The following is a 16,805-nucleotide window of genomic DNA, read 5'->3' on the forward strand; positions in this document are numbered from 1 at the left end:
CAACCTAATACTTGGGTTCCATTTCTTTAATCGTATCGACACGAGAATATGAATTTGCATAAACATTCGCAGTCTATTTATGAGGATGAAATTTCGATACCTTTCGTATGGTTCTTCGGTGCTGTACATGACAGTGTAGTGTTATAAACGCAGTTGCGTTTGCGTAATGTAAGTTCGTAACGAAATTAAGAAAATACATCTGTATAGTATCGTCGTTTTCTCAATAACATTTTGCTCGTTATACTTTACTACGGTGATGAATGAATGGTTGTAAGAATAATTGGCTGGTTATCAGTGGATCTTAGCATTTCGATACAGATATCTGTCCGTCGAGTAAAGTCCTTATCTACTTTGAATCACTTCACTCGATCAAGTGTGCTCTACCTTTAGGATTGCAGAGAAGGTGAACGTATTATGTATACTAATTTTAGCTTCTCGCAGAGGTTTGTTAAATGTATCGGTTAAAAGTATCGATGGTTCCTCAATTGCAGACGATAAAAGCAGCGTTCGAGCGTTCTTTCTGTTGAATAAAAGAAAAAATGTACTTGAAGCTGTGTAGAGCGAAAGAGAAACAGGATTGTTTCGAATTTTCTTACGTAATATCGATCGTCGAACAAACCGTAGTCTCTCCACCCACGCGCTGGATCGCGTACAGCGCGAAAAGTGTTACAACACTTGTGCAGAATCGAATATATTGGTGAGGAACGCGTTATACGAGAGTATTCTATAACACGGCGAGGCAGGCGAGGCCGTTCATTCATTCATTTGGTCGAGCTAGGTCTGCTGGATCCAAATTATTGGAACATTAGCATGATTGAAGTAAGTTGGGCTCGGCCGGATCGCGTGATCGATTTTGTGCATGTGTCTTCTGCGACGCTTGAAAACCCGCGGTTGCGTCAAATTAACGCCGCTGGAATTTACATCGAGATCGGATTTATCAAATCCGTTCGAAGTAGAAACTGATATTATAACGACGATAAATGAAAACTCGAGTCTTGTCTACGTATAAACCAATGAACATTTGACTAAGAATATTTAACGTGAATAAAATTATAAACGTGAAACGAAACGATATTGTAAGAGAAATTCGATCGGTTTCATTTTAAACACATTTTATTCGACTGTATATTTACAGTGTACATAATCATCGTCGCCACGTTACATACGGTACATCCGATTTCGAGTTAAATGGGTAACTGTTTACTACGGGATGTAATTCCGCGCAAGATTCAAAGCGATCAGTCCGTTTCAATGAAATCTCAGTCCATATCTGTACGCCTCGATCGTTAGCGTTAAATCCATAGTTGGCGTTTTTATCCTTCGAAGGCTATCTTAGTCTTCCGGTCTTTTTCTTTATCAAAATCCGAGGAATGCAACGAGGTAGTTGAGAAAATCCGAGATATCTCGTTATTCTTCCTACTGTTTTCCTATCGATACTGTACGCGGTGTTGTATCATCCGCGAAATGAATCCAAGCGAAACGTACGCGCTGGTGCAAGCAACAACGCGCGAACAACGGCGCAATCCTGAACAAGCGAGTCTTTGCTTTTTCGCCGACTCATGCATCGGTACGTTCGTGTTGCAAAACCTTTGGCTTTTTTACTTGATAACGTTTTATTGATTTGTTTACAGTTTTAAGTGGAAGCAGATGAAGAGGTTGAATTAGATAACTCCTTGTTTACTGTGCAGCGTATCGATAAAAATTACTTCAAACGTTTTTATTCAAAAGAATTATTTGGCAAACTTAAATCGACCAAATCTTTTATCCAGCTTTCTAATAATTATAATCTTACGAATATTCGAAGCACTGCATTATTTTTTTTTTTTTTTTTTTTTTTTTAATATTCTTCCTATAATAACGATATTCGTTGATTGCCTTCGTAGAGGGATGTTTCACCTGAGAAAAAATTGAAACCGACGGAAATATACTTGGCGACGTGTTCTCGATCGATATTTTCCATTGCTCTTTGAATATTCAGAACTTAAGCACCGATATACCGGTGACTCATGCACCCTCCTTAATTAATAGTCGTTAACTCAAAACGCGTTGCGTTTAACGAGTCACGATAAAAATCAATCGGCTTCGCAGAACGCGCGGATTTTCGTTCGAATTTCATCGCCGCTGAAGTTTCTGTATAGGTGAACAGCCTAAAAATATGCAATCTTTGCGAGATTTATTTTTCCTCTTGTGTATATCCTTACGTGTGTATAATAAATGGTTAGATCTGCGCGTAGATTCGCAACGTTTTAACGTGTTGTTCACGACACGATAATTACTTCTAATTAATATTTTTCGAATGCACATCTTCGATCACTGCGTTATTCCACGTAACTTTCTATTCCATGCACGATAAATTTGTTGCATAAATATTTCGTAAATCGAAAATTAGGGAAAAACATTACTTCGCAATTGATCGTAACATTCGTGTTTTCCAATTGAACACAATATCTTATTTCGATAAAATTTGTGAACCGCAAGACTAGCAATTTTACTTAACTCTTTCACTGGGAAAAATTATTAACATATACAATCATTATTATAGTGGCCGCTAAATGTTTCTTCGCAAAGCCACTTTGATTAGAATCTCCTTTCTTCATGGTAGTTATAGTAGCGATAATGATCACTTTATCGACATCCATAATAATTTGTGAAAGTACGGTTTAAGGAACAATTTCGAAGAAATTCTTTTTATTGGCGTTAGAATGCTAAAAACTTGTAGAGCGAGTAGAAGTTTACGTCGTTTCTCTTCTCATTTGTTGAACTATTTTTTCTTTTTTTTTTTTTTTTTCTAGTTTTTATTGTTATATCTTTTATTCTCCTTTTTTCTTTTTTTTTTTTTTTTTTTTTTTTTTCTTGAAGAGATCGGTTGTAATTCGACCAAAGTACAGCGAGCTTGGATTAACATCGAAATCAGGTAACGATCCAGTTTACTTTAATTATATGACTGCGGTATTGTAATCGTCATCTTCTCGCGGAGATTTTAGGCATTCTTTAAAATAAACGTGCAACAATACGTACAACAGAAAGTAGATAATTATACTATGAAGTATTATTATTACGCGAAACATTAAAGAAGTACTAAACATATTAGCTTCTTAACTTTGGTACCGTAATTACTCTTTAACACAGACGATAATCTCTGCGCGAAACAAATCTTTCTTACGAAAACGTTTCCCTCGCGATTTTTACGAATCCATCCTGCGTGAACGCGACCCAACGAAGTTCATAGAACGTTCCACGAATACATTTTATAAGAATTAAAACGATCAAAATGTTATACATTAACGATATGAAATACTACCGTCGTTACAGTGTTTGTCGTATCAAATGAATTTTAAAAGACCTCGTCTTGCAACGCGAAATATCATGTAGCGTGATGTAGCTCTAATGACTGGAAGTATGTAGTATGCACTAATGTACCGCATTATGGGTACAGTGTTCCGATATTTTGATAACGAATTTTTGTTAAATATTGTCTCGTTTGAATACACGTGAACGCAATTCGTCCTATAATATTTAATCGCAGTAACAAGAATAAAAGTTTAGACATCTAATTTAGTCGGGCTACGTTTTCGATTTCGATCGATCTATACAAAACTGTAGAGAATCAAAGGAGAAAAAGTAAGTGACAGTATCCATTGCATCATCATTAGCATAAAGCATTTCAGTATCGAATTTACTTAAGAGAGAGAGAGAGAGAGAGAGAGAGAGAGAAAAAGAAAAAGAAGCCTTAATTTGATTTTTAACTAGTTTGAACTAAACTATACACGTACATAACTATAAAATAATTGGCTAATATAGCTGTTAAACAATAACGTGTTCAGCAATGTCGTGTGATTGCAATATTATGAAATTGGACATTTATTCACAAGACAGAAATATTGCTGTATTACTGTTACCTATACAAATTAAATAAATATAATTCTATATCTGCAGTGCTGTATAGAATGTTTTACCCTAAGCTACTGTTCTTGGTACAGCCTTAGTTTCACGTAGTTACAAAAAATAATGCTCTGTTATCTTTAAAGGAACTCCCTGCTGAAATAGTAATAATTTGTTTGAAATATTTGCTGGAATACTTTACACTTTTGATCCCGTCTTATCGTAACTCCTTTGAAATCTCTTATGATCTTTCCTGTATTTCTCGATCGTTAAATCTGCATTATCCGTGCTCGATAAGCTTAACGCGACAGGATCTAAACTCGCTGCAAGTTTTAAATAAGTTTCCTCCATTTCTTTAGTGATCTTGACTTCGTAATCAAAATCCACAGGATTTGCTTTCTTCGAAATTTTAGGCAAAACTTTCTCCTCTTCCGTTGGAACATCGAAAGATATTAAATCTTTCTCCTTTTCTATATCAGAGTTATTTACAGCCAATGAAAAATTATTTACATCGTTATTTAAATTTCCTTCTTCAAACTCTTGGACGTTCATCACTAAATCCTTGCATTTGTTTTCCAATGAATTCTCATATAGTTCTCGATTGTTTTCGATCGATTTGCACTTCGTGTGTGACTCGTCTAAATATGTTAACGAAAGACTTTTGTCCATTATATTTTCATTAGGCTTTAACTCCGTATAATTTGACCCAGAATTATCCATGTGAACCGACGATTGAACCCATTCAGCTACTCTTTGCAGTTGGTTATTGTCATGTAACAACATAGGAGTACTTTCTTCGCTACTGGTTGAAATTGTTCTTTCAGATCCAGACCGAGACAATTTCTTCGAATGAACTAAAGCGGTATTTGGTTTATTATTTCCACTAGTGTATAATACAGTTTTATAATGTCCAGCATTATCTAAGAGAATATTCTTCGATCCAGGTGTTACTCTTACGAGACAATTCCTTGGACCGGTTATTCTGTTCTGAGTATTAGATTTCAAATTACTAACATTATGCAAACGCAGTCCAGTTAATTGAGCGACATCACTAGAGCTACTGGAAGGATCGGAAGTTGAAATTACAATACTATCGCTACTAAAACTTGGGCTAGTGGCTACTTCCACTTGTCCAGAATCATTCTGTTGTGTAACACTATCAATATTCTTGACTTCTATTAAAGTTAATTGCGTCGGATGATGAATTTCTTGAGCTGATCTATCATTTTTCCAGATCCTATCGTTAATTATATCGATCTCCATGTCACTGTTAACTTTGTCCTTACTTTCTTTCGTTTTATTCTGTGACTTTAATCTCGTCCACTCGTTTTTCCATAGTCTATCATTAATAATATCAATCTGACTCGGTTCTTTTCTATCAAAGTAGTTTTTACAATTTTCAGGAACTATGTAACTACAACTAGAAGATTCCTTGTCCAATTTATTCCAAGAATTCGAACTGAATTTCCCATCGATTTGTAACTCACACTTCAGTTTCGTTTGCTTTCCTTTATCAATATTTATTTTACCATTAACGCATGTATCGCCTGTTTTGTGAGTTATTATCTGTTTAATCGTGTTCTCGTTCTGATTTTGGAATACACTTTGGTGTTGCGGATCGCTACGGCGTATTGAATTTTTCTTATTAAAATTAACTTTCACATTAACATTTACACGACCATCTTCCTTTAAACTGTCTATAATTTTAGCATTCCTACTTAAAAATTTGTCTCTTGTGGATAGCTGTTGGTGATTACTAATCTTTGTACAATTGTTCTGATAGTGTACTTTACTACTAACGCTTTCATTTCCCTCGTGGTAAACTACATGCACCAAAGAGTTTTGACTGCCTTTATTTTGGCAACTTTTGTCGATATTTTTCAAATTATCAGAGTGTTTCTCTATATTTTGTGCATACTTCATTGTACATTCATTACAAGAAAAAACATTTGGCATATTAGTTTGAGTTTCAGCATCAACCATTAAGATACTTCTGTGACAAGTACATGTGTCACAATGTTTGCCAAATACTCTCTCTTTCTCTCGATCTTCTAAAACTTTTGCCATTATTGCTGCCGAGACGACATCCACCGGTGGCTTGGATTCATCTGTATCATCATCGCTATTGTTTTCAACTACAGGCTTAGTTACGTTATATACCATTGCTGTTGGAGGAAACGTTGAAATTGGTACTGTAATACTTTTCATGTCAGCAGGTGCAGTATCATTGGAATGTTTCTTTTGTGCGATATATGTTCTAACTTTGGCTTGTACCTCAGAGGGTAGCTGAAATAAATTGATTTTTAAGTATTTTTTTCATATTACAAATTAACTATTTCACAGTATAATAAGTATAACTTACAGAATCATATTTTTGTCCGACAAAATTAGAAGGCTTACACTGAAGAAGTTGTATTGCCAAATTTACATCATTCCGATATTTTTCCTAAAATAAAATATTATTTACAGCAGCTTTATTCGTAATACATCCTAAGGGAACCATCAAAATTTTATACTTAAAACATACATTATCTTGGGTTAAACGATGTATTGTATAATTTGCATCGGCTAATCTATGAGATAAAGTTGCGATATCCTTAGTAAATGCACTTTTTTCTGTTTCACATTTATCTACGATCCTTAATAATTTATCCTCAAGATTTTGATTTACTTTCTGAACACGTTTGTGAGCTTCATGTAATCTTGAATACTTCTCTTGCCAAATTAAAAGTTCCTCCTTCATGGAGGCTAGTTCTCCATTTGGAAACTTATCAGCTTCGTTTAAGAATTGTGTCTCCATTGTTACAATGTGATTATCTTTTTCCACTAAACGTTGGCGCAAATTTTCTATTTCTACATGTAAGTGCATTTCTCCATGTTGCTGATCATTTTGATTGCAGCTCATACATTTGCACCCGCATTCCTGAAATACATAATTAGCAAAAATAATGTTCACATATGGTACTTAAGAATACTGTTATAAAAAAACGATTAAAGGTCAATTAAATATACTTGAGTACTAACTACACTTAAGTATTAAAAATTTATTTTTTTCCTAACTGTAATTATGTTATTAGTTATTATTTGTTTGATTAAAATCAATACTAATAAAAATTTTAAGGTTTGATAATTTGATCATATGGTTTTATCCAAATATTAATTATTATTACATATGTGTAATACCTAGTTCCTATTAACATACATACCTTACATTTTTCAGCCATCATGTAATGTGCAAATTATATCAAAAACACTGAAAAAATATTTAGGAATAGCGAGACTTCGAAATTGGAGCCTCATAACCCTGTCGTTCAATTCGAACAGAAATATGGATAGTTTCTACACGTTCCAACGTAATTTATTTTCCTATAACATAGTCAACTACTATGGCAAACTATGTGATAAGAGTCGTTTTTATGAAATAGCTAATGTTTAATAAAATATCGTTGCGATTAGCTTCGAAATGACAGATTGCAAAGTTCTCTGTCGTCTGCCACACATCTAACACATCGAAGTAATTCAATCGTCAACTTCAACTAAGTTACAGATGTTTTCAATTACCTTTATGGCGCTACTACATTACTTTCACTACTTTTTATAATGTATCATAAGTTTATTCGAAGAAAAGAAAACAATTATCGAATAAAAAGGAAAATTCAAAGAGAAATTTTCAATAATGAAAATCGTACTTAACAAACTATTTATGAATAACCAATGAAACAACTCAGAAAATATACACATTTCTTATTGGATGTCAAGATATAGCCATCTTATCTATTGAATAAACGCGGAAAAATAATAGAGATTAATGCAATTTTTGAAACTTAGTAGATTTTTGCCTATACCTGAAATATATACGTTGAAGATATTAATAAAATGGATTTTGAAGAATAAGAGACATTTAATTTGCAGAAATATTTATTAAGTGTTTATTATATCTCATATATAATGTTTGTAATCATACAAATGTTAATGATAATAATATAACAATATGTTTCGTATAATATTCGAAAAAATAACAGACGTTACAAATTATTATTTTCTCATTTACAAAAAAATGCATTGTGTAATTTTAAATTGGCATTAAATAAAAACCAAAAATTAATAAAGACGAAATGAAAACAATTTCTATTTCATTATATCCGAAAAGGCAACTCATTACCTATAAAATAATAGAGTAAAAATTAATTTGTAATTAATAATACGATTTTATTATGAATCTTTATGTTTTTCTAGTACAGATACGAGTCTTCCTAGAATATTTTGAAATTTCATTCATTATTAATTAATAATTCTAGAAATTTTGATTGTAATGGTAAAAGTAAAGAGGTTGTACAATTAATGATGTATAAGTATTTTGCTTGAATGTCTAATATAGTTTTTATTAGATAACACGAAACAAAATATTGAACAGATATATATATTTAAAGTTATGAAAAAATGCGAAGATCAATGTGGTTGTAGAACAGGATTATAATTATCATTGCATAATTATGCAAGAAGTAGATTTATAACATATGACACAGCAGTGATAGAATATATGCATATGTTTATATAGTGCCTTACCCTACAATCGAAATGATCCAAACATTAAAGCCTAATATCAAACCTGTTTTCCTTCTTGGATACATTGTTTCTACACGATTGTAAAGTACAGTCTCATAGACGATAATAGAATGTACAATGAAATGTTAAAATTTTTCTCTAAGTATTGAATATACAAAAAAAAAGTATTTCAAATTGAAATCTTCGATTTTTTCTTTAATATTGTGTAAATTTCTTTTGTTTTTTTTTCTTTTTTGTTTTGTTTTTTTTTTAACAATCTGAAGAACTTCAATTTTTTACGCCAAAGCACTATATTCACTTGTCAATGTTAATGCCTAGCTATAATGTATGTACTTAAGAAGATACAGATATAAAAGAATTTTTTATATAAAAGGGAATATTTTTTTGCCTAAAATCTTTGTCATTTTTTTCTTGTCAAGAATGCAAATGTACATTAATACTACGTGTTTTATCACATGTTAGTTGAATATAGATTTTTTTATCAAAAAATTGTTTCTGAATATTTTCTATTATTTGAATATGTTTATTGTATGGAGCATAAAGTGTATCTTTTCTTTCTTTCTTTCTTTCTTTTTTTTTTAATATATGAACACAATTAAAAAGTTTGGAACATTTCAAATGTTGAGCATCATATATATTAATAAAAGAATATGTCCGAATGCAACATTGCTTAACTCTACATATACATTATAATATCTATATAGAATTTTTATACCTTTCATAACAACAAAATGACTCTTCTGAATAAGTTTTAACAAATTGAACACAAGAAACACCTACAATACAGCAAATTTCATGCATATATTAAACAATGCTAAATGTTGAACATGAAAGTTGCAAAATTTATACTACATATTTGATTAAAATTCCTTAACACAGTCTGCTCAATAATATTTATGTTGTATCTGTTTATATCTTTAGAAATTTATCTAAGGGCACTAAGTGCATCTAGCAACAATATTCAAATTTGTGTCATCAAATAGATTTATAGTACGTAGTGGATAATAACACCTATCCTATCTGATTTAAATTTTCCACATTTCCGCCAATTTTGTGTTTTAGAATATTAACGAAAAGTTCATAAAATGATTTAACCATATAAATTAATAATGTACTAATAAAATACACCGCATACTGCATTTCACATACAATATTAATTCACTCTTAAAAGTAATTCTCACATTAAAATTGCATAAATAAAGTGAAAGTTACCTTTATGAATAACTCTATGTTACAACATAAACTGAACAAAATTGCATACTTTAAATATGTATGATATTAAAACGTTCGCGTATGTGTGAAAGGTTCAAAAACCAAACACTAGTAGTGTTTAAATATAAAAATTAAAGAATATTATTTTGTTACATCTATAAATATCGTAATATGTACATTTACATAAATATATCTGAATGAAACAATTGTAGGTAAACAGCAAGATGTAAAAATAGTAAACTATTGTAACATTCAAAATACTGTATGAAGTAATAATTAAGAGGCTTATTTATTTGATTTGGTTTTTGAGTCCTTCATACATAGATAATTCCCAAATAAGAATCAAACATATATTTATGTTGTTAACAAAGCAAGAGCATAAATTACTATGATGTTATCAATTGTCTACAATATACAAGAATTGAATTGAATGTACACATTTGCATTAATATGATAGAATTAAAGTTTCAACTGTGATAAGCTATAGATCTACTAACATCCATTATGTATATTCTTAAATGCTAAGTTTTAGTGGTTTTACTTAAAAGCAATAAGCTCAATATATTTTCATATAGAGCATGATTAAAATAAATCATCATTTTTGTAAGTGTACGTTAATTATGAAATTCATGCACTTGTTAATAATCTTCTAACATAAACGATTATTAAGAGAATCTCTACGGGAGGCAGTATGTATTACATAACAGGTATGATGTGCCTTTAAAGCGAAAATATACTAAATTTCTTTGCACCACAGACCTGCAAATTCAGAAGCGACATTGTTTCTCTCTATTCGTTAACGCAATATAGTAATATACAGTAAAACTTGATTTGAACTTGTCAAACGTCATTCTCAAATCAGTGTTACTAGAATTTCAAAGCTTACATGGTTTGTCAATATTGTTATAGAGTATTACTATCTTAACAAGTTGATAGATCATATTTTCTAAATTCTCTATTTTTTTCTTTGCTATAACAATACTGAAAAATAAGGCGAACTTTGAAGCTCCAGTTATCGTGAATACACTACATATATACACATGACAGAAAAGAATTTCCTTTGAAACTCTTCATCTCTATTACATGATAGAATTTCAAACATGAAATGTTATTTAATGAACTGAGATCGCCTGTATAAGGCATTAAAATTTATTACATATAATTTAAAGAAGAATTGTATTCAATTTAAGAAATTCACTTAAAATCAATACTGCTTCCTCTCGAAATACCTACGATCCATCTCCTACTAAATCCTTTTTTCAAGGATTAATCAGAAAGAGTGTCACAAGTGATATGACATTTATCTTTTTTACGTCTTATACACCATTGACTTAATTCATTCTAATTAAATTCTGACTAATCTAATATTTTACAAGCAACCTTGCATCCGGAATTAAACATCTATCATTCAATTAATTATTTATGTATAACATGTAATAATGCAACATTTCTCATCATAAAAAATCGTAAGCCTTAGTCGTAATTCGAACAAGGTCATTTGTAATTACAGAATGGATAATTCTCGTCACTGAAATGTTAATAAACCTGTTCCTAATACAAAGACGTTCATATTGAAATGTAAATAATAATCTTAATAATAACAATATATTTTTAGAATTCCTATAAATGTCATGTAGTTTTACATCAAAACATAAAATTTTTAAATTGGTAAAAAAATGTTGTAATCTTATTTATAAAAAGGAACAGATTTCTTAACTACTTTCATAAGGAGGGATTCTTTATACTTTAAGAGCAGCTTTGGGAGACCAATGATGGAACCGGGTAGGTCCTGTAGGGTAGGATGGTGGATGAATCCATTTGTTTCCTCTGTGACCCATAAAAGGAGGTGGAGATGGACCACCCAAAAAATGAGGAGGCATAATATTATACCATGGTTGACTTATTGGATGAGGACCATAGCCCATACTGAAGGAGTGACCAAACCAGGAACGGTTTCTATTTAGGTGCAATCTCGGGCTGTTTAGATTGCGTTTCCTACCTGTACCATTATTGCTATGCTGTTGATTTTGATTAGCAGAGCTTAGTGGTTTTGATTTTTGTTGCTGATCTGTATTACTAGTCAAAGGGGATTTCTGTAAGACATAAAAATATATTATTTCTTACTTAATTTTTTTAATTACTTTTCTTATCTCTTATTATTAAGAGAAAAGAAATATAGACATGTACATAGCAACATATATTAACCTGTATCTTAGTCGGCCCCTCAGATTGTTTATTTTCCTTTTCTAATCCTTCATTTCCTTGAAAAATTGGTACAGTATTTTCCTTATCGTCAAATGATGCCAATGTACAATATGACCCTTTGCTCTCTCCAAATCGGCAGCAAACTTCATTGGGATCAACCCAAAGCGTTAATTCTACTGGTAATGATAGATCTTCATATTTTACTCCAGCAGCATTGGCAGCACTCTCTAAAGTTGCATCCCTCCGATTATGACCATTTACACGAATACAACGATAACCTTGGCCTTTGAATGGCTTGTCAGGAAACCAATGATTTTTAAAACGTTCCGTCAACAATTCCACCAAACGTCGTTTAAAACATTCCAATTGATCAGGACTAAATTTTTCGTTTTTTTCTATCAGCTGTACTAAGAATAGTACTGCTGCAGTAATCTCGTTGCGCATGTTGTCTCTGTCGTGTACCAAGTTTATAATTTGCAGATGAAATTCTCCTTCGATGCTGTGATACAATATTCTTGAAAACTAAAGTATCATTTGCTGAAGCTGATGTGGAGCACATAGAGCCCTTCTGCACCGCAGCAATGCCTAAATTTTGTATGATCTATGATGTTTTTCTTTTATTTTTGTTTCGAAAACAGCCTTTACTAAGCTATTTTACTGTTACTTTCACATGCGCAGTTTATTCCAATTATCTTTTATTATTCCTACCTGAAATTACATAAAAGATTATTAGTAACAAATCATTCAAAAGTTCAATGTTTTATAAGTTTATATTCACTAATATTCTATAAAACTAAGCTCACATATGTGTCTATAAGAATCTTGTTTGTTTGTTTTTCTAATGGTCAAATGGGAAAAAACATTTAAACAAGTAAATTTTGATTATATTAAGTACACATGACTTGTTGCATTATATTATAGATAGGTATATAGACACACAAAACGACTGATTTCGTTTCACAGTAGAACTACACAACAATATGTTATGGGTATTAATTAGGTTATGAACCATAATAACTCAGGTTAGGAAAATCATTTAAAGAAACAATATTGACGAATTACACCGCAATCACGACGATTAATAATCAGAAACAAGGCAAACGGCACCATTGTAAGGTACATCAAATTTGAAAATACGATTGTTTCGAAATAATGAGCACAACGAATTATGCCAGCTCATTCTTGTCGTACCAGGTCGTGCCGTGAGCGATTGTTCCTGAAATACCACAACTCACAGTCTTGGTGATTATTTATTTATCATAATATTTCACTGCTGCCGCGTATACTTTCGTTTGATATACATAAAGATTTAGTACTAATATTAAATTGACCTCTTACAATTCAATGATGAAAATTCCGTGTTTCTGGTGAAACTACTACGTCTTCTCTCTCTTTAAATAAACGTACTCGACCCAACACGTGTTACGTTGCATCAATGTCCATGAAGTATGTAAAAAAATATAGATCTTCGATAGTTGCTCCTATTTGTAATATTACAGATGTAGAAAAATAATTTCAAAACCATCAGATTATAACTTACACTCTTAACATAAGATCCTAAGACAGGATTCTATATGTTTTGAAAGAAATTTAATTTATATAAAAAGTGATTTGTCTTCATTAATTCGTGTATAGATTTGGGATTGTTAATTTCAGTTCTTAAAGATTTTTTATACAGAAACTAGAAACTTAAACGAAATTTATTAAAGTTTTAAACTTTTTAAGCTTTTATTATTAATAGTGAATGTAAAAAGTGACAAAAATGCTAGTTAAATGAAAAAATTTTAAAACGTTCTTAAATCTATCAAAATTCAATTCGTTGTTTACTTCTCAGTTTACTTCTTAGCCAGGATTAGTGTTAGAGATGGTCTTCAACGCCCTCGGACATTAGTCAGTGTAGAACCTTCTACTTGTATACGTATTACTTTCAAGATGGCCGAAGAAAATAGAAGCTTTCCAAACATTTTAATAACTGGTATGTTTAATGACCACTATTTTTTCTAAAACAAGTAAATACAATAGCTGCTTCTGAATTTGTTCATTCAGAAATTAAATAAAAACTGTTCGTATTTAGGTACACCTGGAGTAGGAAAAAGTTCATTATCCCGTATTTTATGTGAAAAGACGGGGTTAATTTATATCGACGTTAGTCAACTAGCTATTGAGAAAGGTTGCCTCGAGGATTATGATGAAATATATGACTGTCCTATTTTAGACGAAGATAAAGTAATTTATAAAAGAAATTTTAATTAAATATTTATGAATACTATTAGTAATTAATTAATTATTAATTAATTTATGAACACTATGTTTTTCAATTGCAGTTATTGGATGAAATGGAAGATCTTATAGCTGAAGGTGGAGTAGTAGCTGATTATCATGGGTGTGACTTTTTCCCTGAAGACTGGTTTGATGCTGTTTTTGTATTAAGGACAAATAATACTGTTTTGTATAGTCGCTTAGAGAGAAGGGGCTATACAGGAAGGAAGTTAGAAGATAATATACAGTGTGAAATATTTGAAACCATTCTTCATCTGGCAAAAATAACTTTTTCGAATGAATGCGTATACGAATTGAAAAGCGATAACATACATCAAATACCAGATAATGTAGCCAAAATTTGTCAATGGATTGATAAGTGGAAATTGGATAATCAAGAAGAATAATAAAGTTATAGCATAATATCGTTCAGTACAAAAATAATAAATACAAGAAAATAATGTAATATTTGAGTTTTAATTCATATATTAATAAATAAAGATTTAAATATAGAATAAAATGTTTATATTTATAAACAATAAATACATTACAACATACTTTTCACATTAACAATATATATTTATACATAAAAATTAATGTATATGTTATGTTACAAATGTGATACTAGCAATTATGTTCATTCTATTATACCTAGATCATGCTTTAATTTCCTTAATTTAGTATTTATACTATCATAATATTTCATTCGTATAAGAAGAGATTCTGCCTTTTTGATATTTTCCTGTCGAAATGCATCTGCTACTTCCCTATATGAAAAATGTGTTCATTAGTTAGTCTGAAAATAATGGTTTCATTTTTCAATAAAAAAAATATTACTTTGTTAAATTATTTAGCATAGTTTCATTTTCTTGTACTAGCTTCTTTATTTTCTCTTCGTCATCTCCAACATCTTCTATTTCTTCATTTTTCTCCATGATTTCCATTAAAAATTCTGCATTCATATTATCTGTTTCTTCCGATATTGTTATGTCATTTAATTTTAACATGTATAATCCTCTTTTTAGTGGATGTATTAATGTGCTATAAGCATTATTCACTAGTGATGATAAGGTTTCAGAAAATTGCTTTTCTTTCTGTAAAAAAAAAAGCATATTTTGAGATAAACATATTAGTATGTCTATTATAATCAAAACTGCACTTACCTCAGATTTGGTACCAAATTTATCAGGATGTAGCAGTTTTTGGAGCTCCTTATACTTTTTTTGAATTTCCGTAACTTTAACATCATAACCTTTTGGGATTCCTATTATATCGAAATAAGTTAAATTTTCAGGTGGTTCTTGTAATACTTTACATTTGGAGCAAAACAAGTCAGATTTATATACAAAATTGCAGTTCCAACATTTTGACAGACTATTACTTGAATATCGTGATATGTTTGTTAAAATGAAAGGAGAGATGTAATTTTTATCTACATAATACAAGTGTAAATTTTGTTGCTGTTGTGTAAGATTTAAATAGAAGACGTTATGCTTTTTTATAAAATTAAAAAAAGATTTTCTGAAGTACATAATTTCAACATAAGGTTATCATAACTTTATTATGTCTTGATATTGAAATAAACACTTATAAATACGTAATTTTTAATTGGTGACAAGAGATTAACAATTAACAACATTAAATATTTGTTAATTGTATAAGCTATGAATGATTTGATATTATAAGAGAAATCTATTTAATAGGTAGTAAAATATCACGTTAGGTTATATACTTCGTGGTTCGAATTAGTATCAATAAGGAGGTAGTGTTCCAAATAAAATTTCAATTATAAATTAAAAGTAAACATATTATGCGAACATGCCGACCTACGAAATGCCATTATTAATACGAATAGCAAACAAGGTATCGTATTAATTCGTAATACGTTTTACAAGATACATTTAATATATTTCTTAACCTCAAAATAAATTTTTAATTGTTAATCAAATATGATTATATTCGTATCAAATTATATTTGTAGGCACAATATGCATCTGTCTTAAAGAATGTGGCAAATTCTATATTCGAGACAGGTGGATTTATTAGAAAAATTGAAAATTGGGGTGATAAGCAACTTCCATACGTAGCATCTGCTCATGGTAAAACTAATACACACGCTAGGTAAGTATTTACAATTATTTTCTTTTGTACATTTAAATAATATGTCTTAATCAGATAATTCTTATTATATTCAGACATTTCATGGTTTGTTTTGATATACCACCATCTCAAGTTAATAAACTCGAAGATGATTGTGGAAGAAATATAAGTATTATTAGAGCAAAAATATATAAACAAAATATCCCATCTGAGAATATACAATGCACATGGGAAGAAGAAATGTTACCTCCACCTTATAGGTAAGTACTTTTAAACTTTAGATAATGTCTTTATACATTTTATCTGTAATAACTGTTTCATATATATTTTTTATTTAACAGACCCAGCGTGTTGAAACTTTTAGAACAAGCCAAGAAACATAAGCGGTACAGATCTCAATTCAAGTATAATTCTGATCTTCATTATTATCCTTTCTCGCGATGAATGAATTACTTGTTCACGATACAATATACCATGTATAGTATAAGAATAAAATACATAAAAGTTACAAATTTGTGGAGCTATGTAAATAAAAATTTGGACAAAGCCAAATAAAATGAAAATAATTTATTAAATGTAAA

At 30.5% G+C, this 16,805-nt stretch overlaps 5 protein-coding genes across 8 annotated transcripts; 2 read left to right on the plus strand and 3 right to left on the minus strand.

Annotated features, from left to right (window-relative positions):
- Positions 1-4,039: 4,039 nt before the first annotated feature.
- LOC139988393 (uncharacterized) lies at positions 4,040-7,509 on the minus strand. The gene is made up of 4 exons (XM_072005736.1): positions 7,089-7,509; positions 6,410-6,805; positions 6,245-6,328; positions 4,040-6,168 (listed from the first exon to the last, which is right to left on the minus strand). Exons 1-4 carry the CDS (start codon positions 7,107-7,109, stop codon positions 4,081-4,083), a joined length of 2,589 nt encoding a protein of 862 aa, XP_071861837.1. The 5' UTR covers positions 7,110-7,509; the 3' UTR covers positions 4,040-4,080.
- A 273-nt stretch (positions 7,510-7,782) lies between these two features.
- Positions 7,783-13,344, minus strand: LOC139988394 (uncharacterized). 4 transcript variants are annotated; one of them, XM_072005737.1, is made up of 3 exons: positions 13,204-13,344; positions 11,866-12,573; positions 7,783-11,753 (listed from the first exon to the last, which is right to left on the minus strand). In XM_072005737.1, exons 2-3 carry the CDS (start codon positions 12,307-12,309, stop codon positions 11,400-11,402), a joined length of 798 nt encoding a protein of 265 aa, XP_071861838.1. In that variant the 5' UTR covers positions 12,310-12,573; positions 13,204-13,344; the 3' UTR covers positions 7,783-11,399. The 4 variants fall into 4 exon arrangements, with proteins under 4 accessions (XP_071861838.1, XP_071861839.1, XP_071861840.1 ...); XM_072005738.1 differs by having other exon boundaries at positions 13,197-13,315; XM_072005739.1 differs by lacking the exon at positions 13,204-13,344 and adding an exon at positions 13,057-13,190.
- A 388-nt stretch (positions 13,345-13,732) lies between these two features.
- On the plus strand, positions 13,733-14,601 carry Ak6 (adenylate kinase isoenzyme 6). Its single transcript, XM_072005745.1, has 3 exons — positions 13,733-13,840; positions 13,940-14,091; positions 14,190-14,601. Exons 1-3 carry the CDS (start codon positions 13,798-13,800, stop codon positions 14,529-14,531), a joined length of 537 nt encoding a protein of 178 aa, XP_071861846.1. The 5' UTR covers positions 13,733-13,797; the 3' UTR covers positions 14,532-14,601.
- A 120-nt stretch (positions 14,602-14,721) lies between these two features.
- Hsc20 (iron-sulfur cluster co-chaperone protein HscB-like protein, mitochondrial) lies at positions 14,722-15,656 on the minus strand. Its single transcript, XM_072005741.1, has 3 exons — positions 15,288-15,656; positions 14,962-15,218; positions 14,722-14,891 (listed from the first exon to the last, which is right to left on the minus strand). Exons 1-3 carry the CDS (start codon positions 15,654-15,656, stop codon positions 14,762-14,764), a joined length of 756 nt encoding a protein of 251 aa, XP_071861842.1. The 3' UTR covers positions 14,722-14,761.
- Positions 15,657-15,847: 191 nt separating this feature from the next.
- Mrps6 (mitochondrial ribosomal protein S6) lies at positions 15,848-16,805 on the plus strand. Its single transcript, XM_072005746.1, has 4 exons — positions 15,848-15,987; positions 16,106-16,245; positions 16,320-16,484; positions 16,566-16,805. Exons 1-4 carry the CDS (start codon positions 15,943-15,945, stop codon positions 16,666-16,668), a joined length of 453 nt encoding a protein of 150 aa, XP_071861847.1. The 5' UTR covers positions 15,848-15,942; the 3' UTR covers positions 16,669-16,805.

Source organism: Bombus fervidus, chromosome 6 (assembly GCF_041682495.2).
Source record: "Bombus fervidus isolate BK054 chromosome 6, iyBomFerv1, whole genome shotgun sequence".
In the NCBI taxonomy this organism is placed as follows: Eukaryota; Metazoa; Arthropoda; class Insecta; order Hymenoptera; family Apidae; genus Bombus; species Bombus fervidus.

What these genes read in the sequence shown, in the direction of transcription:
- LOC139988394 (XM_072005737.1), bottom strand. Translation starts at nt 12,309, where the DNA reads ATGCGCAACGAGATTACTGCAGCAGTACTATTCTTAGTACAGCTGATA. An exon ending in AGGGGCCGACTAAGATACAG is followed by an intron (nt 11,754 to 11,865) that starts GTTAATATATGT and finishes TATGTCTTACAG; the next exon opens with AAATCCCCTTTGACTAGTAA.
- LOC139988393 (XM_072005736.1), bottom strand. Translation starts at nt 7,109, where the DNA reads ATGATGGCTGAAAAATGTAAG. An exon ending in ATCGTTTAACCCAAGATAAT is followed by an intron (nt 6,329 to 6,409) that starts GTATGTTTTAAG and finishes ATTTTATTTTAG; the next exon opens with GAAAAATATCGGAATGATGT. An exon ending in TCGGACAAAAATATGATTCT is followed by an intron (nt 6,169 to 6,244) that starts GTAAGTTATACT and finishes AATTTATTTCAG; the next exon opens with CTACCCTCTGAGGTACAAGC.
- Mrps6 (XM_072005746.1), top strand. Translation starts at nt 15,943, where the DNA reads ATGCCGACCTACGAAATGCCATTATTAATACGAATAGCAAACAAG. An exon ending in AAAACTAATACACACGCTAG is followed by an intron (nt 16,246 to 16,319) that starts GTAAGTATTTAC and finishes TATTATATTCAG; the next exon opens with ACATTTCATGGTTTGTTTTG. An exon ending in ATGTTACCTCCACCTTATAG is followed by an intron (nt 16,485 to 16,565) that starts GTAAGTACTTTT and finishes TTTATTTAACAG; the next exon opens with ACCCAGCGTGTTGAAACTTT.
- Hsc20 (XM_072005741.1), bottom strand. Translation starts at nt 15,656, where the DNA reads ATGTACTTCAGAAAATCTTTTTTTAATTTTATAAAAAAGCATAACGTC. An exon ending in AATTTGGTACCAAATCTGAG is followed by an intron (nt 15,219 to 15,287) that starts GTAAGTGCAGTT and finishes TTTTTTTTACAG; the next exon opens with AAAGAAAAGCAATTTTCTGA. An exon ending in ATGCTAAATAATTTAACAAA is followed by an intron (nt 14,892 to 14,961) that starts GTAATATTTTTT and finishes TTTTTCATATAG; the next exon opens with GGAAGTAGCAGATGCATTTC.
- Ak6 (XM_072005745.1), top strand. Translation starts at nt 13,798, where the DNA reads ATGGCCGAAGAAAATAGAAGCTTTCCAAACATTTTAATAACTG. An exon ending in TCCAAACATTTTAATAACTG is followed by an intron (nt 13,841 to 13,939) that starts GTATGTTTAATG and finishes GTTCGTATTTAG; the next exon opens with GTACACCTGGAGTAGGAAAA. An exon ending in CTATTTTAGACGAAGATAAA is followed by an intron (nt 14,092 to 14,189) that starts GTAATTTATAAA and finishes TTTCAATTGCAG; the next exon opens with TTATTGGATGAAATGGAAGA.